Raw genomic sequence first — 21,168 nt, 5'->3', positions numbered from 1 at the left:
TTAAAATGTTGTATACAAAAATAATTTAAAACATATTAATAAGTTTTCTGTTGCTTATATTTTAAAATAGCATCTCTATATGTATAAGATTAAAAATATAGATCCTTAAAAAAAAAAACAGGGCTGGGAGAAGTGGACAGGCACAAGGTGGCATCCCAAAGAAAGAGGTAAGTAGACATAGGCTTGTGAGGCCCACTCCAGGGATGTTGAACAGGCCATGTATACTGGAGTAGGAAGTTCAAGAGGTTAAGCAGTGGGAGGTAAAGCTGGAAACACAAAGGCCAGGATATGAGAGGATGGAGTAACAGGCAGACATTAGTAACACTTAGATAGAGGGCAACATTGGAGGTTTGTATCTCCTCCTTTGGCCAAGGAGAACTTCAGACTTAAATTCTTTTGTCTGTTTACTGGTTTATTTTGAAGCAGGAAGCTGAACTGTCTCTGGCCTATGGATTGCCCACTGTTACCTTAATGGCAGGGTGCTGATAGTCTTCTGGTGTTAACTTATTCCCCAGATGACTACAAGAAAAGGAGCCTATGCTCGATTCCGGGGCAAGTTCTAGGGGCCCCAAGTCATTAGGGTGGCTCCATGCCTATGTCTATGGCTAATTTAGATGTGGGGAAGGAACCTAGCTCCAATAAAGCAAATATGGACAGTCTGCTCTGGGGGAAGAGTCAGGAAAGGAATTCTGGGTTCCTAAAAAAGAAGCACCAGAAGAAGGTCCCTTGCTGCCTCTTTCCCATTCTATCAGAATAATTGAGGCCATGTTGCTACTGCCTTGATTAAAATGTGCACACAGGAGACAGAGCCAAGAGCACTGTAGAAAGAGAACAGGAGATGTGTCTAGGCCATGTCAGTCTCTGAGTATTTGTTTTTCATGTATGTCTTATTTAATTGAGGTCTTCTGTTACCAATAAAGACAATAAGCTAGCAAAATGAATATTGGTCAGGCGACTTCGCAATGGGCCACCAGAAGAGTAAAGAGACTCTGGACCAAGGAAGTTATCAAGAAAACAGGACTGAGGGAGCAGGTGAGAGAGATGTTACAGGGAACTCAACAAGGACTTGATGCTAAGTGTGGAAGGGGTGTATGAGAGTTCATTTCAGGTGGCAGCTTGATTGGATTACGAGATACCAGATAGCTGGTAAAGCATTATTTCTGGCCCTGTCTGTGACTGGCTCCATATGAAACTGATCCTTGAGTGGGCAGACTGAAGTTCTGCCCTCACCCAAGCTGAGTGGGTGCCATCCAATCAGCTGAGGGCCCAGACAGAAGAAAAGGGCAGAGGAAAGGTGAATTTGCTTCAGACGGCAGGAATTGGATCAGTGACCCCTCTCAGGCCTTCGCACTCGGACTGAGCTCCACCACAGGCTCCTACATTCTTCCCGCAGAGGGCCTATTGTGGGACTTCTCAGCCTCTGTAATCCCATTAGCCAATTTCTCTAATAAGTGCCACCTCATGAACCTATCTATCAACCAACTGACCAATCAATAGAGAACAGGACCAATAACAGATAGGCAGGCAGACAGACAGACAGCCTATTAGTTCTGTTTGTCTGAGTAACCCTGACTAATGCAGTGTGGAGAGGCTTTACCTAGAAGTCAGACAAAAACTATCTCACTTGTTATCATTAAAACAGTGCTATGAATTCATCAGCCAGCTAACTGTGCTCATAATATGGTAATACATTTCAAAGCCTATTGAATTTACGATGTCCCTCACACTTCATAGGAAAATAAAAGTTCTCAGTCTGTGAGGCTTCATATCCCAACTTTAGAAAAGTGCATCTCCAATCCAGAAAAAATATTAGCATTTCTAGTATTCATGGATAAGAAAACTTCTATGGATTTAAGCTCCCCAAAGATGGTCACTACTTATTCTGTCTCACAATGTCCATAACCAACTGACTCCCAGACTTGTAAAAATATGAAAGTTCCACTGATATAAAGCTTCCACAGAGCCTACCCAGTATAACCATGTGTTACTACATCAAGTGAAACAAAGAATTTAAAGATGGTTTTTACTTTTTGCCTTCTCACTCTTCCTGGAGGGCCGCCATCGGAGGCGGGTCCGGTGCTCATCCAGGTAAAACAGCCGAACGAGTCCTTTGGTTCCACGCTTCAGTTTGATCATCTGCGTCCCAGACTGCATTACACTCATGCATCTTTCAACTGCAAAAGAAGTCAGGGCACAGCACCGTCAGTCTTCACACAATGTGCATGCATTAGTGTTCAGACCTACCTAAAAGCTCAAAGATTAGTAGACAAATTTGGAAGAGGTAACCTGAAAAATAAAAACCATTAAGAAATTGTTTCAACGTGCTTAAGCAAAAAAGAAAAAAAACCTAACTGATAAAAGTAAAATTCTACTTCCAGGTAAATAATGCATTAATGCTGCACATTTTGTTCAGTTTTTCTGGCACAAGATTAATGACCATTTAACACTTGGATTTATATTCTTAAACCAAATCCTCAGATGTGTTAAATCTTGTGAATTTTTATATAGCCAATTATAAAAATCTTATAAATAAGGCTTTAAAATGCAATCAACAGAAAAAAATTGGCAAGATGCTGACAATTGCTGAGGTTGGATGATGGTTGCAGTGGATTTAAATTATTATATGGTTACATAATTTTGAAAGTAAACATTGTTTACAACATATCAGAAAACATCAAGTTTTCATAATGAACATAAAATATCTGTTAATGTATTAATCTGCTAATATTGGTCATATAGAGAAGTAACTTTTAACTGAATTCAGGTAACAGCAAATCACTCATTTTCCAAGTTAAAATTGTCATCTAAATCCACTTGGTTTGGGGATGAACCTTGTCAGTAGTAAGCATCTCTTGGTTTTGCCTGTGTCCCCATATTTAATAAGACAGCACCACTTTCCCTTTGCAAATGCTCCTTCTCCCATTCCATGTGCCTTTGGTGGGCTCCTTTACCCCCACCAAGGAATGAGTTTCCGACTTAAGGTTAGAGCAAACCTGACTCCCTCCCAAGAAACACGAATCCCAAACACATCATTGAATGAACACAATTGAGTCATTTCAGCAACTAAAACTTGAGAGATGCTCCTGGATGGCCACCCCAAGATGCCACAGTTGACACAGCTCTCATTCTTCCTGGCAGTGACTGTCCACCTCATCCTGCAAGCTATGCAATAATACTCTTCCAATCTTTTGTCATTCTATCAGCCAGAAATAGCTATTGGTTCACAAATACACACAGGCACATGTATAACCATTTGAGTATTCAAAACATCTAACTCTAAGTAATCACACCTTAACAAATGGTATGCTACTAGGAAAAACAGATAAAAGAAACAGTTCACAAACTTCAACAACTTTAGACATCAGCTTTGTTTTTTGGCTAAGCACTTTGTCTTTACTAGAAAAGATAAACTGATCCAACAGTTTAATGCTGTGTGCACAGTGCCCAGGAAAGATAACTTAAGCATAACTAGCCTCACTATATATTCCAACAGCCTTGTCTTCCCCCTAAAGAGATCAAGGAAGAACTGCATAAATTAAATATAACTCCAGAATTTGATACTGCAAGGAAAGTGACATAGAAGTTACCTTTCCTCATTTTACCTGATATATATATCAAACACACATGTAATAAAAATATTGCTTAAGAAAACAAACACACAAGCTTAAAATGTCTACTTTCAGGCACAGAACAAAATTTGAGCTTGGTTTCACACAAGTTGGTAAATCCACCCCCCACTGAACATCATTTGTTTCGGTGATAAAATCTCTGGGTTTGGATTCCTGATGGCCATGTGGACCATCTCACATCAGTAACTGAGGGGGAATAGAAGACAAAGCGCCGATGTGCTCTTTTAGACAAAACTGGCCAGCGAAACCAAAAAGTCCCCAAAACCTTTTAGAACTTCACTAACCATTGACGAAGGGCAAATCAGCAAATAACAGAAGTGTATAGGGAAATTCCTTGTACCTGGCCCAGGGCTATATCACGAGGTGGAGCCTACAACAAGGGGACCGTGGTTTTGAACTTAGAGTTTAAATTTTAAGGGAATGAAACATCTAAAACTATATTTTTTTAATGGCATTTCACAGTTGTGGTTGAAAACATAGTCTGCATCCAGCCTGGGGTAGAATTTCAGCTCTGCTACTGGTATCATGGCTTCAGAAAGTTAATAAATCTGTTAGTGCCTCCATGTTCCTATCTATAAAATGGGGATGATAATATTTATCTCTTCAACTGTGGTAAGCACTGAATGAGTTAATTCATATAAAGTGCCAAAAACACTGCCTAGCATATCCTAAATCCTGTAAGTGGCAACTATTTCTTACAGACTGAATGTTGATTGCTCCAAAATTCATTGTTGAAATGAATTGTCAAAATTCATGCCTCAAAGTGGTGGCATTTGAAGGTGGGGCCTTTGGGAATTAATTCAATTTAGTATGCTGGGATTCACTTCCTTATTAGAAAAGTGCTTGCATCGCTTCTTGGCCTTTGGGCTAAGATCAAATGTAGAAAAGTGCTTGCATATTCATATTCCTTCCCTCCCTCTCTTTTTTTTCTCGTCCTGTCTTACAGGAGAAGGTAAGAGAAAATGGAAAAGACTGTCCCCACCTTAGGAACAGTGACTAATAAAGGAATTCATGGTGTATATGGGTCTGTGGGTCAGGTAAGAGAAGGCTGTGGGGTTGGTGATGATGGGGTAATAAGATTTTCATCCACTGGCAATAAGAGGTTTGTGGAGTAAAAGACTGGCTGGGTAAGAGACATAATTGCAGGGCCTGGTATTGTGGTGTGGCAGGTGAAGCCTCTGTTTGAAATACTGGCATCCCACTTTGGGATGGTTCAAGTCCAGGCTACTCTCCTTCTGATCCAGCTCCCTGCTAACACACCTGAGAAAACAGCAGAAGATGGCCCAAGAGCTTGGGACCCGCATACCCACGTAAGAGATCTGTATAGATCCCTGGATCCTGGCTTTGGTCTGGTCCAGGCCCAGCCATTGTGGCTATTTAGGGAGTAAACCAGCACATGGAAGGTTTTCTGTCTTTCCTTCTACCAATCTGCCTTTCAAACAAATAAATAAATATTTTTTAAAAATATATATATATAATTCAGGAGGATGTACCTTTGAGTAGAGAAAATAAAACAATCTGTTTAAGTGGAAAAATGAACTAACTCTACCTTCAGAGATCTAACGACCAGGACTGCCTAAGCATCACACACAGCATCCTCCTCTTTGTCCATTGTTCCTTATTTCCCTCGCCCAGTCCCTTTACCTTTCCCTGGAAGGGAACTGCTATCATGTCACATCGTATCACTACATTTTAGCAGGAAAGACACAGTGACATAAAAAGCAGAACCACTGGGGCCGGTGCTGTGAAAAGCCACTGCCTGTGATGCCTACATCCCACATGGGCACCAGTTTGTATCCTGGCTGCTCCACTTGCAATCCACTCCCTGCTAATGGCCTGAACAAAGCAGCAGAAGATGGCCCAAGTGCTTGGGCCCCTGCTACCCACATGGGGCTTCTGACTCCTGGCTTTGGCCTGGCCCAGCACTAGCTGTTAGAGTCATCTGCGGAGTGAACTAGTGGATGGAAGACTTCTCTCTGTTACCTCCTTTCTCTCTGTAACTCTGACTTTCAAAATAAATCAACAAATCTTTTTTTAAAAAATAAATTTAATCACTTACTTGAATAATAAATACTTCCTACTACTTACCAAGCATCATCCAGAAAAATCCAAACATTTAGACAGTGGAATCTAATAGCTGGAGTGTATTTATAGAACACATGAAATGGTCATATACTGCACTGTTTCAGGAAAACTTGGTATAGAATAACAAGCCACCAAAGGCGGAAGACACAGGGAGACATAAGAAAGAGGCAGACAAATTGAAGACTACAAAATGTAACTTATTGGGGAGGCAGAAGCGTGGTCTGCACAGTTACAAGACACAGGGATTTTCCGTGCTTCACCTCGTAGTGAGGAGTTCACATATTAAGCCAGACATAGGTGGTCCACTGCTAACTTCAGTGCACCTTTATGTCCTCAAGACATATTAGTATTCCAGGCATCAGATAAGGGACATTCCAGAGTCTGGACCTGCAAGACAGGCCCAGTAGGTTATCTTAATAGGTGTGCTTATCCCATAAGGTTTGGAATTACCTTCAGGGTTACCTAAAGGACAAGATAGCCATTACAACCAAAATGTGTGTAGTTGTGTCAACCTGAATCTCTACACTAGACACCAGCAGCATCTGTTGCAATGGATAAGTATGCCTGACTACTGGATCCTTGGCAGAGTCCAGCTTTGAAACAACATGCTACTTAAATTGTTTATGTGGCTACCTTATGCTTTCTCCCTGGTTGCTTTTTGTCATATAGACAAGCCATTCCATCACACTCAGATTGCAAAACCAAGTGCAATGAAGTCTTCAGAGTCATCTTGCTCACTTTTCCTGTCCTCAAATTAGAGAGTAGTTATAAAGTTACCAGAGAAAGGAGCACCGTCGATTACTCTTTGTAATGCAGTAGGTAAAAATCACCAGTGATGGAGACAAAATATTCTGGTCTCATCCAAATCACTTATATGTCAGCATAAGCCAATTTTTTCATGTTCTATCTCCAGTAGAGATGGATAATAGCAGTTACAATCCTCTATAAAATTCATTCTCCACCTATGGTAGATTGGTAGATTATATAAAAGAGGATAAAAACGGCTTTACTGAAGGCAAACAAGGGGAGAGTCTCAGCGGCTTTGATTGATACAACCTCACCACCCACACTTCCTGCACTGGGGCTCTTCAGCAAAGGCTGCAAAGTCAGGTTACCAATTCAGGCAGCTGCACGGACGTGTACAGTCCCTTGGATGCCACATTCTCCTTTATGGTCGGTTTAGTATTTTTAGAAAACAAGTTTATTTACATGGAGTGCAGCAACACCCAAGAATATTAAGACATATCAACCTGTCCATCACATACCACACACATTGTGTTTGGTTTTGTCTATTATGAGTCAGATCCCCAAACGTACACAAATGTGTTGCACTAGTGTTAAAAGCACAGTATTGAAGTCATTTGGCACTCTGCTTTTTTCATTTGCATTATAAACAGCTTTCCATGTTTCCTCACAGTCTTAATAATTATCATTTTAGTGACTGCCTAGTAGAGTAGCATAAATATTTAAGGAGCAGAACAGATGAGCTGCAGACTATATTCCTAACTTCATTACATAATTAGAGCTTTAAGACTCTTAACAGAGTCTCATCTGTAAAGTGAAAGGCATAACAGCATGGTCTACAAGGTCCTTTAGAATTCAACTGTTTAAAAGGATTAAATCAATCCTTTCTGATTCAATCAGTTTAAAATAAGTACATTTCCTTAGGGGTTATCAGTTCACTAAGTCCTTCAAGCAGAAAATGCTATTAAAAATACACTTCTGATTTGAAGTCACATAATGGAAAGTTTGTATCACCTGGGGGGAGATTCACAAGAATTCCCTAAGTACACAGGACATGGAAGAGGTCTAATTCTTGTAGTCAGTAATAATCACATTGGGTTAGGACTATTACATATGTCACCTAATGCTGACTTTTGTTAAACAACTTTATTGAGGTGCAATTTATATGTACTAAAATTCATCATTTTAAATGTAAAACAATATATTTACAGAGTTGTGTGGCAATCTAGTTTTTGGAACATAAAAGAAACCTCAGGCTCATTTGCAAGCACTCCCCCATTTCACCAGAGTGCTGGACAAACACTAACCTGCACTCGTCTCCACAGGTTGGGCCAGTCTGGGATAGCTCATAGGAATGAAATCATATAGTAAGTGGTCTTTTGTGCCTGGCTTCTCTCACTTAGCATCCTCCTTTTGTGGTTCCCTTGGTGATTAGGTAGCTTCTTACCTTCTTTTTCTTCGTTCACCTAGCATAAATCACATTAAACCTTTCCACTGGCACTTAGAGTAAAAGTGATCCTAATAATTCAGGAGATTGGTTGAATAAAATGATACATATGTATGTGTGTGTGCAGTACATACAATGGAGTAGTGTGTGTGCATAAAAGATAATGAGGAAGATCTCCATGAACTGATACAGGGTAATTTCTAGGAGATATTAGTGTGACCAAGTATAAACAATAATGCATAAGGTATGTTGCCATTTGTGTGATTTAAAAAAATAGGAAATTTTTAAAAACATAGAAATATGCGATTATCATTACAAAAAAACAAAATTATAAACCAGAAAACATGCAGCTTTTACCTATATGAGTGGCAGAGAACAGATTAGAAAGGACAATGAAGGAGTCATAATTCTCTTACTATCCCACATATTTAAAATTCAAATTAAATCTGTAAGAATGGCTAGGAGAACAAAAAGAAAGAATACATGAGGAGTCTTCTGAGAAATGCATGTTGTGAAAAATATTATACATGGATTTCAAAATATTTTTGCACCAAAATAAATGTATCTTTTAGGCCCATTTTTCTTGAATTTTTTAAAAGTATTCTCATATATATCCATACAGAAAATAATCGCCACATGCATTTCCACATTCGTGATATGAGTGTTTCCTAGCTGTACCCTTTAAAAGGGCCAAAAAGCAAACTCACTTCTGCTCCCAATGTCACCATGAGACAGATTTTCACATAGAAAGTCATACCCTTGCCCAGGTTAAGGTCACACAAGAATGTTACTTGCATTCCTTGTGAACACATCTATTCCATGACACTCATCACCAAATTCTGCAATAGCAGGAGGAAAAAAAAAATTCAGGTTCCTTATAGGAAAGGCTTGTCAGCAAAGAGATACACAAAAAATGCAAATAGATTTCTTGCTAGCTTCCACCGATTAGAGTAAATCTGAGTGACTAAAAGGGATTAGCTTCTGAAAACAATTTCATTTCTACATGGATAAAGCACCAAATAATGCAGGTAATGTTCCTCAAAAAGGAAACTTTTCTAAAATCATCAGAGCAGAAGTAAAGGGTATGCTTGTTTAATTCTCAACTCAAGCCAGAAACCTGTTTGGGGGCTTGGTACATTGTAGGTGCTAAGAGATCTAGTTTACAGGCGTTGCAGCTGGGTGACTGTCTGTCTCCAGTCTGGGAGGCAAAGCAGGAGAGCAAAATAAGTTCTGGATCAGGTTCTATCACTAACCGGCTGTGTGAACCTCAGAAGGTCTCCTCAATCTAAAAAAAATTTTTCCAGGATGTCCCATATCACAGTGCATATGCGCTACTATCCAGCTTCCTGCCAATGCAGACCCTAGGAGGAAGCCCTGACGGCTAAAGTGAGTCTCTCTGCCAACCACATGAGAGACCTGGATGGAGCTTCTGGCTCCCCAAAGCCCAGTGCCAACAATTACAGGCATTTGAGAAGTGAACCAGCTGAAGCGAGGTCTTTCTCTTGCTCTTGCTCTTTCTCTTGCTCTCTGCACCTTACAAATAAATAAATAAAACTTCAAAATCCTTTTTCTTCTAAATTCTGTGACTTTATAAAACAGCTAACATATGTTTCATAAATGTTATTTATCTTTCAATAAGACAAAACTCCAGTTCTATAAATCTTTTAGAATCATATTTTTTAAAAAAAACTAACATCAGGATGCCTTACTATAGATGCGTCTTTAAAATGATCTTTATAGAAAATATAACAGCTCTTCACAATGGCTTCACTTGAAAAGCCATTCCTTGCCAGTAGTATGGCCTTCAAGTCAAACAATATCAGATTATGAAAAAATGTGCTCACAAACAACCATGGGGAGCTCCACTTTTATTAAGTCAAGATTATTTTCAGGGAAGAGCAAATATTCTGGAGTTCACTGATTTCTTTTTTCCTCACTTAAATCACTCCTGTGGAGAAGATAAGATTATTTGAAAGGCATTTAAAAACTAATTGGTTGGCAGTAACATTTTGGAATTTGTTTACAAGCCTAATATGTACATGGTCATAGAAAGGGTGAAAGGAATTAATCAGTAATTTGTTAAATGTCAGTATCTGTTTTCTGTTTTATTAATGCATTCTACATAACACATTCTGTTTTCATGAGATCTATTTTACAATTGTTTCTCTTCCATTATTATTAGCCCGGGGAAATAAATGTAATACCAATAAGAATTCACATATATTTACAGAGTTTTATTTAATATATATGTTTACAATATTTATTTCATGCATATTTATATTTAATGTAGAATGTATACATTCACATACAGTTTTATTTAATGTTATTTATCTCTCAGGGAGGAGGGATATAAATTAATTAAAAATTCTAAATTTAGATCCATGTAGTATGTGAAGAGTTTTCTACCTTGATACGAGATCAGAAATGGTAGCACCACCACCATTCCACAATATCATTTGTAATAAGCAATAGTGAAGACAACGCCAACAGAGCCTGATCCATCATTGATTCAGCATCATGACACTGTCTTGGACATTTGGGGGTCAGAATTCTCAAGCCACACTAAATACTAGTCTTTAGTTATTGAGGGCATTGTCATCTAAGAAGGCTTCTCCACCTCAGCTGAGCATGAAAATCAGCTGGAGACCTTAAACTTGGTGATCACAAAGGCCAGTACACACCAACTAAAGAATCTCTGGGGTGGGTTGAGAATCTGTGCTTGCTTACATTTTTATATTTCCCAAGTATTCTATTCTACGTCCAGAGTTAAGATAATTGACTCGGGGCTGGCACTGTAGCATGGGCTAAGGTTCTGCCTGCAGCATCCCACATGGTCGCCCGTTCATGTGCCAGCTGCTCCTCTTCAGACCACTTCTCTGCTTATAGGCTGGGAAAGCAGTAGAAGATGGCCGAAATGCTTGGGCCCCTGCACCCACACGGGAGACCCAGAAGAAGCTCCTGGCTCCTGGCTTTGGATCAGTGCAGCTCTGGCTGTTGCAGCCATCTGGGGAGTGAACCAACAGAAGATCTCTCTCTCTCTCTCTCTCTCTCTCTCTCTCTCTCTCTCTCTCTCTCTCTCTCCCCCTCTCTCTCTTTCTATAACTCTACCTCTCAAATAAATAAAATCTTAAAGACAGTTGACTTACACCATCTCACTTATTCCTCATAACAGCTTGGTGAAGTAAGCAGAAATCATTAATTTCCCTTCCTTGCAGAGTGGATGAAACCAAATCAGAGATGTGAAGGGCTTGTCTGAGGTCGTGAAGCTGGGCAATGGCAGGGCCAGGGCTTGAAACCAAGTCCCTCAGTCCATTGCAGCCTCCTTTTCCTATAGGTCCTTTCTAGGCTACTAACTGGCTGAACGCTGGCGAATCTTTTCAACGGTCTTGACTCCAATCTTCTGATCTAAAAAAATAAGAAATCAGGCTTACTGGCTCTGAAGACCCTTTCCACCAACTATGCAGAGTCAGAACTCACCACGTCTAGCTTTTAGAGACGTTTTGGATTATGGCACTACTAATTCATAGGAATGACAAGACAGATAAGGAGTATGTAAAAATTAGCAATAAAATAGGAGGCAGGATGCAAGAAAAATAACAGCGATAAGGACAGGGTGGGGCATGGGGAGGAGATGAAAGTGGACTCCAGAGAACACAGAATTTCACCTTTGAGATTCATCATGGGAATACTTGGATCATTTTTTATTGTCCTTGTTCTATGTCTCTGCACATGTTTTTTCTCTGCCCACTTAGAATGTGTGATAGCAGCCAGCGCCCCGGCTCACTAGGCTAATCCTCCGCCTTGCGGCGCCGGCACACCGGGTTCTAGTCCCAGTCGGGGCACCGGATCCTGTCCCTGTTGCCCCTCTTCCAGGCCAGCTCTCTGCTGTGGCCCGGGAGTGCAGTGGAGGATGGTCCAAGTGCTTGGGCTCTGCACCCCATGGGAGACCAGGATAAGCACCTGGCTCCTGCCATGGGATCAGCGCGGTGCGCCGGCCGCAGCGCGCCGGCCGCAGCGCGCCTACCGCGGCGGCCATTGGAGGGTGAACCAACGGCAAAAGGAAGACCTTTCTCTCTGTCTCTCTCTCTCACTGTCCACTCTGCCTGTCAAAAAAAAAATAATAAAATAAAATAAAAAAATAAAAAAAAAAGAATGTGTGATAGCTGTGATTATTTTAAACGAATTATAAAAACTTTCTTTACCACATTAAAAAATTAGAGCCCAATACTTTTTCTAAGTAACTGGGAGGTCAGTTCACTTTTTGCTCACTCCCCAACTTCCCGGCTATTTCTCAGTGAGGCAGGGGCATTTTATTCAGCAGCATCAGCAATTAAAGTCAGGAACAATATTTTCTCCTGGTTCTACAAGAATTGCCCTGCCAAGGCATACCAGTGTTTCTACTGGGCATGTTTTAAATACTAACAAGTTCACCAAGTTCCCCATTAATTTCAAAATGTGAGCTTACTGTCTAATGACGGGGTCAAAATGAATTACTAGTAAATAAAATGTGCACAGCTGTTAAGAGACTGACTTAAATGAGTTTCTTGGACAAATCCAACTTCTCCTAATGCAGCAGTTGGTTCCCTGGCTTTCTTCAAAATACAGACTTCTAGACCGAATCTCCAGAAATCCCTTGACCTGATAATCTGCATTTTTAAAATTCTCCTAGGAAATTTAAGCCCAGCTCTAAGCACCATTGCCACTCACTTCACCTGATAAGCAGATGATCAAGAGGAATCATTCACAGTTTCCCAGGCACCGCATGAGGCTTGATTTGGAGGCACTTACATGAAAGAAGTTAAGACCTTCTGCTCAGTTGCATATGTGAACATTAGCAAAAAGTCTTCCCTCCACCGATAAAGTATGAAATTTCCCAGTTACAGCAAAGTTGAAAGATACTAAACACTGATGTATAAACACTACCTACTGCTTTTCTGTAAGCTCTTGTCTCCTTGAAGGCTGCTCTGCACCTCATAATATATGATCTGTCCTAATTTACACAGTTGCTTAGTTGAACAAAGATGTTTTCTTAGTTTTGAGCCCTAAAGACCAATCATCATTTTATCTGACCTTATCACATCCTACCCAGAGTCATACCTTTGAAAAGAAACCACTATAGGAAGTAGACATTTGGCACAGTGGTTAAAATGCCTGTTGGGATGCCATGTCCTCTATCAGAGTGCCTGGGTTTGAGTCCTGGCTCTGCTTCTGATTCCATCTCCCTGCTAATGCATACCCTGCAAGGCAGCAGGTTCGAGTACTTGGGCCCCTGCCACTCACACGGGAGATGTGGAGTGAGTTCCTAGCTCCCAGCTTTGACCTGATCCAGCCCTGGCTGTTGAATCAACAAATGCCTCTCAAATAAACAAACTAAAAATTTTAAAAAAGATAGCATAACATGATAATTATGCGTTGCATTATATATACTAAGTGAGGAATAACTATTCATTAAGGTTGAATAACATTTCTTTTTTTTTTTTAAGATTTATTTATTTACTTTGAAAGTAAGAGAGTGAAATGGAGAGGGAAGGAAAGAGAGGAAAAGAGAAAGAGAGAATGCTAAAGAGAAAAAAGAGATCTTCTATCTGCTGGTTCACTCCCTAGATGGTCACAACAGCCAGTGCTGTACCAGGCCAAATCCAGGAGCCAGGAGCTTCATCCAGGTCTCCCACAGTGGGTGGCAGGGCCCAAGCACTTGGGCCGTCTTCCATCTTCCACTGCTTTTCCCAGGCCATTAGCAGGAAGCTGGATCAGAAGTGGAGCAGTTGGACATGAACTGGCGTTCCAATGGGACGCCAGCACTGCAGGCAGCATCTTTACCCAATGCACCACAAGGTCGTCCCCATCCAAGTTATTTCTTAAAGTCACTGTACATTGTTTCCATTTACCTCCTACATTTATTTTTAAAAGGGAGTATCTATTCTGCACTCTAACAAATTCATACACTCCACTGGTTACCAATTCTTATATGTGAGCCTCTACTTATTTCATTTACTGTTAAGTTATGGTGCTGGTCCTTTTTTGTGAAAAAGAGCAATAAAAAATTTTCAAAAACAAGCTTAATTGACTCCATGCAATCTGTGGTAATTTTGTGCATCGTTGTGTGCTGTTAAGGCTCTTCATCCAAGAGTCAAATAACAGAAAATGGAGTTCAAAGACCATTCATCCTCTTCCAAACCATTGTACTAATATAAGCTTCCCTAAAAGGGGATCACATTTTCTCTGGAAAACAAAGCGCACTCCTCCCCCAAACCCTGAATTGTGCTCAGAACAATGGTCTCCCAGGGACTGAAGTCCCCAAGACCACCTGCTATGCTGAAGCAGCCTGACACCTCCAGCCATAGCCAGTTAGGAATCAAGTTGTGTGGCATTTGAAGCAAGCACCACATTTCTGAAGCAGGTGTTTTTGTTTAAAGAAAAAAAAAACACCTCAAAAAGAAAAATCATAAAAATAGATCTCCTTGTGGCGAGGGATATGCCTGGAAGAATTCCCTCAGGTTTACTTTTCAAAGATCCTTTGTTCTCCTCCAAACCTTTGTCCTAGTATCTGAAGCTTCCTTAAAAAAGAAACTAAATACCACAGAAAACATCACTGAGAAACTGTGCATTCATCACAGCCTATTTTGATTGGAGTTGTTATCCCAAATCAGTGTACTACAGATCGTCAAACCATTTCAAAAACATTGGAGAAAAATCTAAAAATGGGAGAAAAACCAAAAAACATAAAACTTCTTAGGAGCAAAGGGTGCATATATAATCAGAGCAGATGTGCTCTCTAGCTTTCCAAGTAGTCAATCCTGGGGAGAGGGGGAAGACCAGCATTAAAACCATAACTCCCTGGTTGTAAGACTTCATGAGTATCTGAATTCAGAAATATTCAACACACTCTCACACTTTCTGGGCAGTGGGAGGCTGTTCACTGAGCAAGTGTAAACAACACAGAGAAGAATCTAAGATGACTCTTTGATTGGTGAGGTATTTCAAGTAAAGCATAGGAAACAGAGAAGTGACAAGGGACAGGAAAAAGTGTCACGGAAGACAGGACGAGTGTTAGGTACAGATCAAGAGAGAGTAGGGCAATATTTAAATACAGGTAGGGGCAGGAAGGTGCACCTGGAAGCAAGACTGGTGATGGTGAAGAAAAGAGCCAGCAAGAAAGAACACAAAGAAAAGAATGGGGTGCCTCCCAGGGGAAAGCAGGGAGGCATGCTGGAAAAATTGCCTGAGGATCAGTTCAACAGCACTGGGAGCATCTGTCTTACGTGACATTGGTAGTCAATGGGATGCAGGACATATAATTCAGCCACTATAGTCCATTCAATTTTAAACATAAGCAATGCCATATAACAAAGTCTGTCCTCTTATAATCTATTCCAGGTTACAATGCCACATGACATGGGCAAAGAACAGAAGCCTTAAGGGAAAATAAGTTTTACAGTATACAAAAATATCTAGAAACACACGTATAAACCACAAACAAAATGCAAAGCAACCAACAGGCTGGGAGAAAATGCTTGCCAACATACATAAAAGAAAGAATGACTATCCATGATAAAAAGGGCTCCCACAAGCCTGTAAAAAGAAGAAAACAAACCATCTGACTCAAAATAAGCAAAAGGATATAAAAGAACAATTCACAGAAGTGAGCAATAAAAACAAAGAAGAAAATGCTTAATCTTATTCATGGTTAAAAACTTAGTCAGAGGCAGGCATCTGGCACAGTGTAAAGGTGTCAGGATGCCCACATTCCACAACCCAGTAACCAAGGTTCATTCAAGTCCTGATTCCAGCTTCCTGCTGATGCACATCCTGTGCAGCAGCTGGTGATGGCTCAGGTACTTTGGTCCCTGCCACTCATGTGGGAGACCTGGACTGAGCTCCTGGTTTTGGCCTGGCCCATGCACATTTAAGGAGTGAATCTATGGATGGGAGGGAGCTCATTCTTTCCCTCTCAACCTTTCAAATAAAAAAAAAAAATTTTTAAAGACATAGTAAATATTTCACATGACATGAAAAATTGTTATAAAATAAACTATTGTGAGATAAACCCATTGAGGGACTGATAATACTATCATTATGAATTAGAAAGTATTATTTGAGCCAATTTGGCAATATCTAAATTTAAACTAAATATATATTTTGAGCTTGCAATACCAGAGATTTATCCTATAGACATAATGAAGCAAAAACCTATAGATAAACATAGATATACATTTATAACTATCAACTGCCACATTGTTTGCCACTGTCTAGAAACAAACTAGAGGGGCCCAGGCTTTTGGTGTAGCAGTTAAGATTTTGGGTCGGATGCCTGCATCCCATATTAGAGCAGGTGGCTCCCTGGATGTGTATTAGCAGGAGGCTGGAATCAGCAGCAGATCTGGGACTCAAACCCAGGCACTCTGATATGGGATGCAGGTAGTTTAACCACTAGGCCAAGGGCCCCCATTCTCCAAGCTGGTATTTGCCAAAAGTCAGGCCTTTTACACGGCCCAGGAGCCGCTGCTCCTCCTTCCACTCCTCTCCACCGACCTCCCAGCAGTCTGTGCTATCTTGTGCCTCTCCCTGGAGTGCTTTCTCCTCAGGCATTTGCTTGGTAAACTCAGGTCTACAATTAAGTAACTTCTACCCAATCTAAACTGGCCTCCTAGTTCCCTGTCTTCTATCATTGCTCACTATTGCAGAAGCTCCTTGAGGACAGAATGTTTTGGTCTCCCATGACTACCTATGTGCATGGCACACAGCAGTGACTCCATTCATTTTTTTGTCCATTCTTTTAATGAGCACATGGTTTCCAATGAAGAGGTCTAAAGGAGATCCACAACTCCTGCCAGTTACCCAGGAAAACGATTTAAAATGTAAAGAGTATTTTATGAATAAAAACTGAGGATTGATTTGTGGTTATCTCAGGAAGGGTAATTTTTAGAATTTACATCTAGGAGTTGATGAATCAACACAAATGATGAAAAATAGAACAATTAGCTGAAATGCTACTCAGTGTGCTATTACTTCTGCCAATAATGAGGAACTTGATTTGAAAGTGTTTTATGAGATCAGAGAACAGTGAAGTCGAAAGCTCGTTAGAGAACTTATACAGGGGGCCGGCACAGTGCTGTAGTGGATAAAGCATCCCATATGGGCACCGAGTCGAGTCCTAGCTGCTCTACTTGTGATCCAGCTCTCTGCTTTGGCCTGGAAAAGCAGCAGAAGATGGCTCAAGTTCTTGGGCCTCTGCACCTGCGTGGGAGACCTGGAATAAGCTCCTGGCTCCTGGCTTCAGATACGCCCAGCTCCAGCCATTGCAGCTATTTGGGGAGTGAACCAGTGGGTGGTAGACTTTCTCTCTCTGTCTCTCCCTCTGTATCTGTAACTGTGCCTTTCAAATAAATAAAATAACTCTTAAAAAGTATTCAGTCAAAATATCCTCCGGAACTCCAAATTTCAATATTGGTAAAGTCCAGCGCACAGGTCTTTGGGCTTCCCATGGGATCTGATCGTAGTACAGATGAGGCAGCATTATTGTTACAGGCCCTTCCAGCTTCCTGGTGATTCAGCCTCTTTTGGCATCCACCCTCTACATTTTCTCTTTTCTGACTACTGCACTGTAGAGAACCACATAGAAGTAAGGCTCTAACATTATAGCTGTGTATCTCTATATATCATGATAAAAGGAGAAAAGACCTGAAGACTTTATGCCAAAATGCCAACTACAGCTGTTGCTGGATTACTGGGTCACAGATGAGTCACATTTTCTCCTGTTTTCCTTTTTTCTCCAATAAATTAGTAATATTTTTAAAATAAACTTTCTTACTTTCTAAGCTATCTACTATACTAGTTTCCCCTACAAACCAAGAATGGGGAAAAAAAAGAGAGGGTGGGAAATTAAAAGGAGGTAGGTGTTGTGGCACAGCAGGTTAAAATGCCCCTTAGAACACCCAGTCCCCCGCTAGGGTGCCCAGTCTGAGTCCCAGCTGCTCCATGATTTTTTTTTTAAAGATTTATTTATTTAGGCAGGTGCCACGGCTCAATAGGCTAATCCTCCGCCTGCGGCGCCAGCACACAGGGTTCTAGTCCCGGTTGGGGCGCTGGTTCTGTCCCGGTTGCCCCTCTTCCAGTCCAGCTCTCTGCTGTGGCCCGGGAGTGCAGTAGAGGATGGCCCAAGTCCTTGGGCCCTGCACCTACATGGGAGACCAGAAGAAGCACCTGGCTCCTGGCTTTGGATCAGCTCGGTGCACTGGCCACAGCAGCCATTGGGGGGTGAACCAACGGAAAAGGAAGACCTTTCTCTCTGTCTCTCTCTCTCTCACTGTCCACTCTGTCAAAAATAAAAATAAATAAATAAAAAAGATTTATTTATTTGAAAGTCAGAGTTATACAGAGAGAGAAGGAGAGGCAGAGAGAGAGAGAAGTCTTCTATCTGCTGGTTCACTTCCCAGTTGGCTGCAATGGCCAAAACTGGTCTGATCCAAAGCCAGGAGCTTCCTCCAGGTCTCCCACATGGGAGCTGGGGCCCAAGGACTTGGGCCATCTTCTACTGTTTTCCCAGGCCATAGCAGAAAGCTGGATTGGAAGTGGAGCGGCCCGGACTTGAACCAGCGCCCATATGGGATGCCAGCACTGCAGGCAGTGGCTTTACCCACTATGCCACAGCACCAGTTCCTGCTCCATGCTTTTGATCCAGCTTCCTGTAACTGCTCTAGTGGCAGCAGATGATTGTTTAAGCATTTGGTTCCCACTCCCACCATGGGAGACCCAAAGAAAGTTTATGCCTCCTGGATTCAGCCTGGCCCAGCCTTGACTATTGCAGGCATCTGGGAAGTGAACTAGCAGATGGAAGATCTCTGCCTTTCCCTGTCATTTTGCCTTTCAAATAAGTATTTAAAAAAAAGAAAAATATTAAAATGATTTAATATGATGTACAAAAATTTTAGAATTTTTAAATCTTTTTATCACTTGCCACAAAAACTACTTAATTTTTAAGAGCAAATTCTTATTCTTGGTAATTATTTATCTAAACTCTAAAATTCTGATCCAACTGCATTATTAAAAATTAAACAGGTCCACATGTAAGTCACCTTTGCTGACTCAGAGCTACAACAAGATATAATATAGAATATAATTCTGTGAATTCTGGTAGATTCTCAAGAGCCCAGAGTAAGTGTTCAACAAACAATAAATCAAAAGCCCAAAAACTGGCATGATGCTCTTGCACAGTGACTGCATCAACCCCCATATACACTCTAGGATCGCTGCCAAGTCCAAGATAGGCTGTGCTTAAACATGAGGTGTGCACTTGAAGCAGGAGAACTTCAGTTCCATAAAAAGTGTTGAGGCAGGAGACGTCCAGGCTTTGCCTGAACCCCTGTTCTTGCTGCAGAGATAGCCACAGCATTCAGCACAGGAGTGAACAGCATATAGAAACATCATCCCACACGGCTGCTTCTCTCAAGGTCTATTCACAGGACAATTATATCCCAGACTGTGTGCTATTTTGAAATTTTGCAACTGATTCAGTCCTCAAATTGCTGATAAATACTGTAATCAGAAATCCTTTTCCTCCAGAAGAACAGGGCAATTCAGACATCAGAGTTTATCCCACAACCCAGATCCGAAAGTTAAAAAAGCACCAAGTAGCCCTATATATTCTTTTTTTTTTTAAGATTTATTTATTTACTTGAAAGTCAGTTACAGTGAGAGAGGGAGAGACAGAGAGAGAGGACTGAGATCTTGCATCTACTGGTTCATTCCCCAAATGGCTGCAATGACCAGTGCTGGGCCAGGCTAAAACCAGGAGCCAGAAGCTTCTGCCAGGTCTCCCATATGGGTACAAGAGCCCAAGGACTTGGGCCATCTTTCGCTGCTTGCCCAGGCAGATTAGCAGGGAGCTGGATCTGAAGTGGAACAGCTGGGACTTGAACCGGCATCCATATGGGATGCTGGTGCTGCAGGCGGTGGCTTTTACTCATTATGCCCAAACACCAGCCCTCACCCCCCACATCTTCTTTAAATCTCAAAAACATTTGCCCCTTGCGAGGCAGCTTTATTCCAATGATGATAGAAACTTTTGATAAATGGTGCAGAAGTACCTGTGGCCATTAGGAAACAATTACTACTAATGGCTGTATACACCAGTCTATTGCTTGGGAGCAAGTGACCAGAGGACTTTTTCTGAAGTACTCAGCTAAGAAAACAGAAATAATCAACAAGGTTGGTTTAGCTGAAGTCATATTTTCAACCAGGGTACCCTTCTTTCTTTTTTGAAATGTGGGTGTCTAAGGTCATACACTTAAGACCGTCTGGATGGCTTATCTCACCCACTGCTTCTTTGTAGCCTTTTCAAAGTGGTCATTCCTCAGTCAGATGCCAGATGTGGTTTGATGGACCCATGTCAGCAAATGATAATTCCTATACATGAAAAGAGCTGTTCCCATTGAGTGAAATGTCCCAGCTATCAAAAATCTGCAAGTGGAAACCCCCCCAAAAAGCAGCAGATTTGTATTGCAGTGTACCCACTTCCAACCCACTTTAGCAACACCAATCCCTATATCCTAATCTCCACAAAAAAAAAAAAAAAAGACACATCTGTCTTTATCATTAGCTTTCTTTACCCCAGAATTTGGAATTATACACAGCAAACTAAGTCAAGTAGCTATTAACCTTCTAGAACTCATTGTATCCAGAATCAAATCACCTGTCAAGCAGTTTGTCTTTGGGGAGTACATATCTCCCAGCCCCAAACACAGCTTTAAAGAAGAGTCTTCTGCCTTGCATTCTGTATTCTGAGATGACTGAGCCTGAACTGTGTCCCTACAAAGTTATGCCCATGTGAGCATTTTAAAATGATTGATCACAAAGATATTTAACAGTGTTTAATAGACTTTTAAAGAAACAAGGAATATCTTGTAAAAGAAAAAAAATCCTGAGGTAGTTTGTGTGTTAATGGGGAGTAGGGGGAAGTTTATTTAAAGATACATCCTGATTTAAGGAAATCTTTTATTAGCAAACTAAAGAGGTCAGTCTGCACACGCTCTGTGATTTTAACATTACAGATGCTCGAGGCAGTCATAGTAGGGAAGTAATCCCCTTTAGAATTCTTCACATTAATAACAAACTCATTTCCAACTTGCCAGATTCCTAGGCTGACCTGCATGCCCCATCCTGCTTGGACACACACATCAAGAAGAGCAAGACTGCCTTTGCTTCTGCTGCTCACATTGCCAGCAAGGGCAGGGGTCTGTCACCCTGCTCCAGGACCTGCATTTT

General features: G+C 41.1%; 1 protein-coding gene across 1 annotated transcript in view; it reads right to left on the bottom strand.

Annotated features, from left to right (window-relative positions):
* Window positions 1–21,168, bottom strand: part of PLCH1 (phospholipase C eta 1) — a 287,303-nt gene that overhangs the window by 106,587 nt on the left and 159,548 nt on the right. Inside the window, exon 3 of the mRNA XM_062212704.1 lies at window positions 2,028–2,174. Within this exon, the coding sequence (XP_062068688.1) occupies window positions 2,028–2,174 (147 nt within the window). The remainder of the gene's footprint in view (window positions 1–2,027; window positions 2,175–21,168) is intronic.

Source organism: Lepus europaeus, chromosome 2, assembly GCF_033115175.1.
Source record: "Lepus europaeus isolate LE1 chromosome 2, mLepTim1.pri, whole genome shotgun sequence".
NCBI classification, from domain to species: Eukaryota; Metazoa; Chordata; class Mammalia; order Lagomorpha; family Leporidae; genus Lepus; species Lepus europaeus.
Note: the sequence above shows the minus strand (reverse complement) of the source record. Positions and strands in the feature narration are given on the sequence as shown.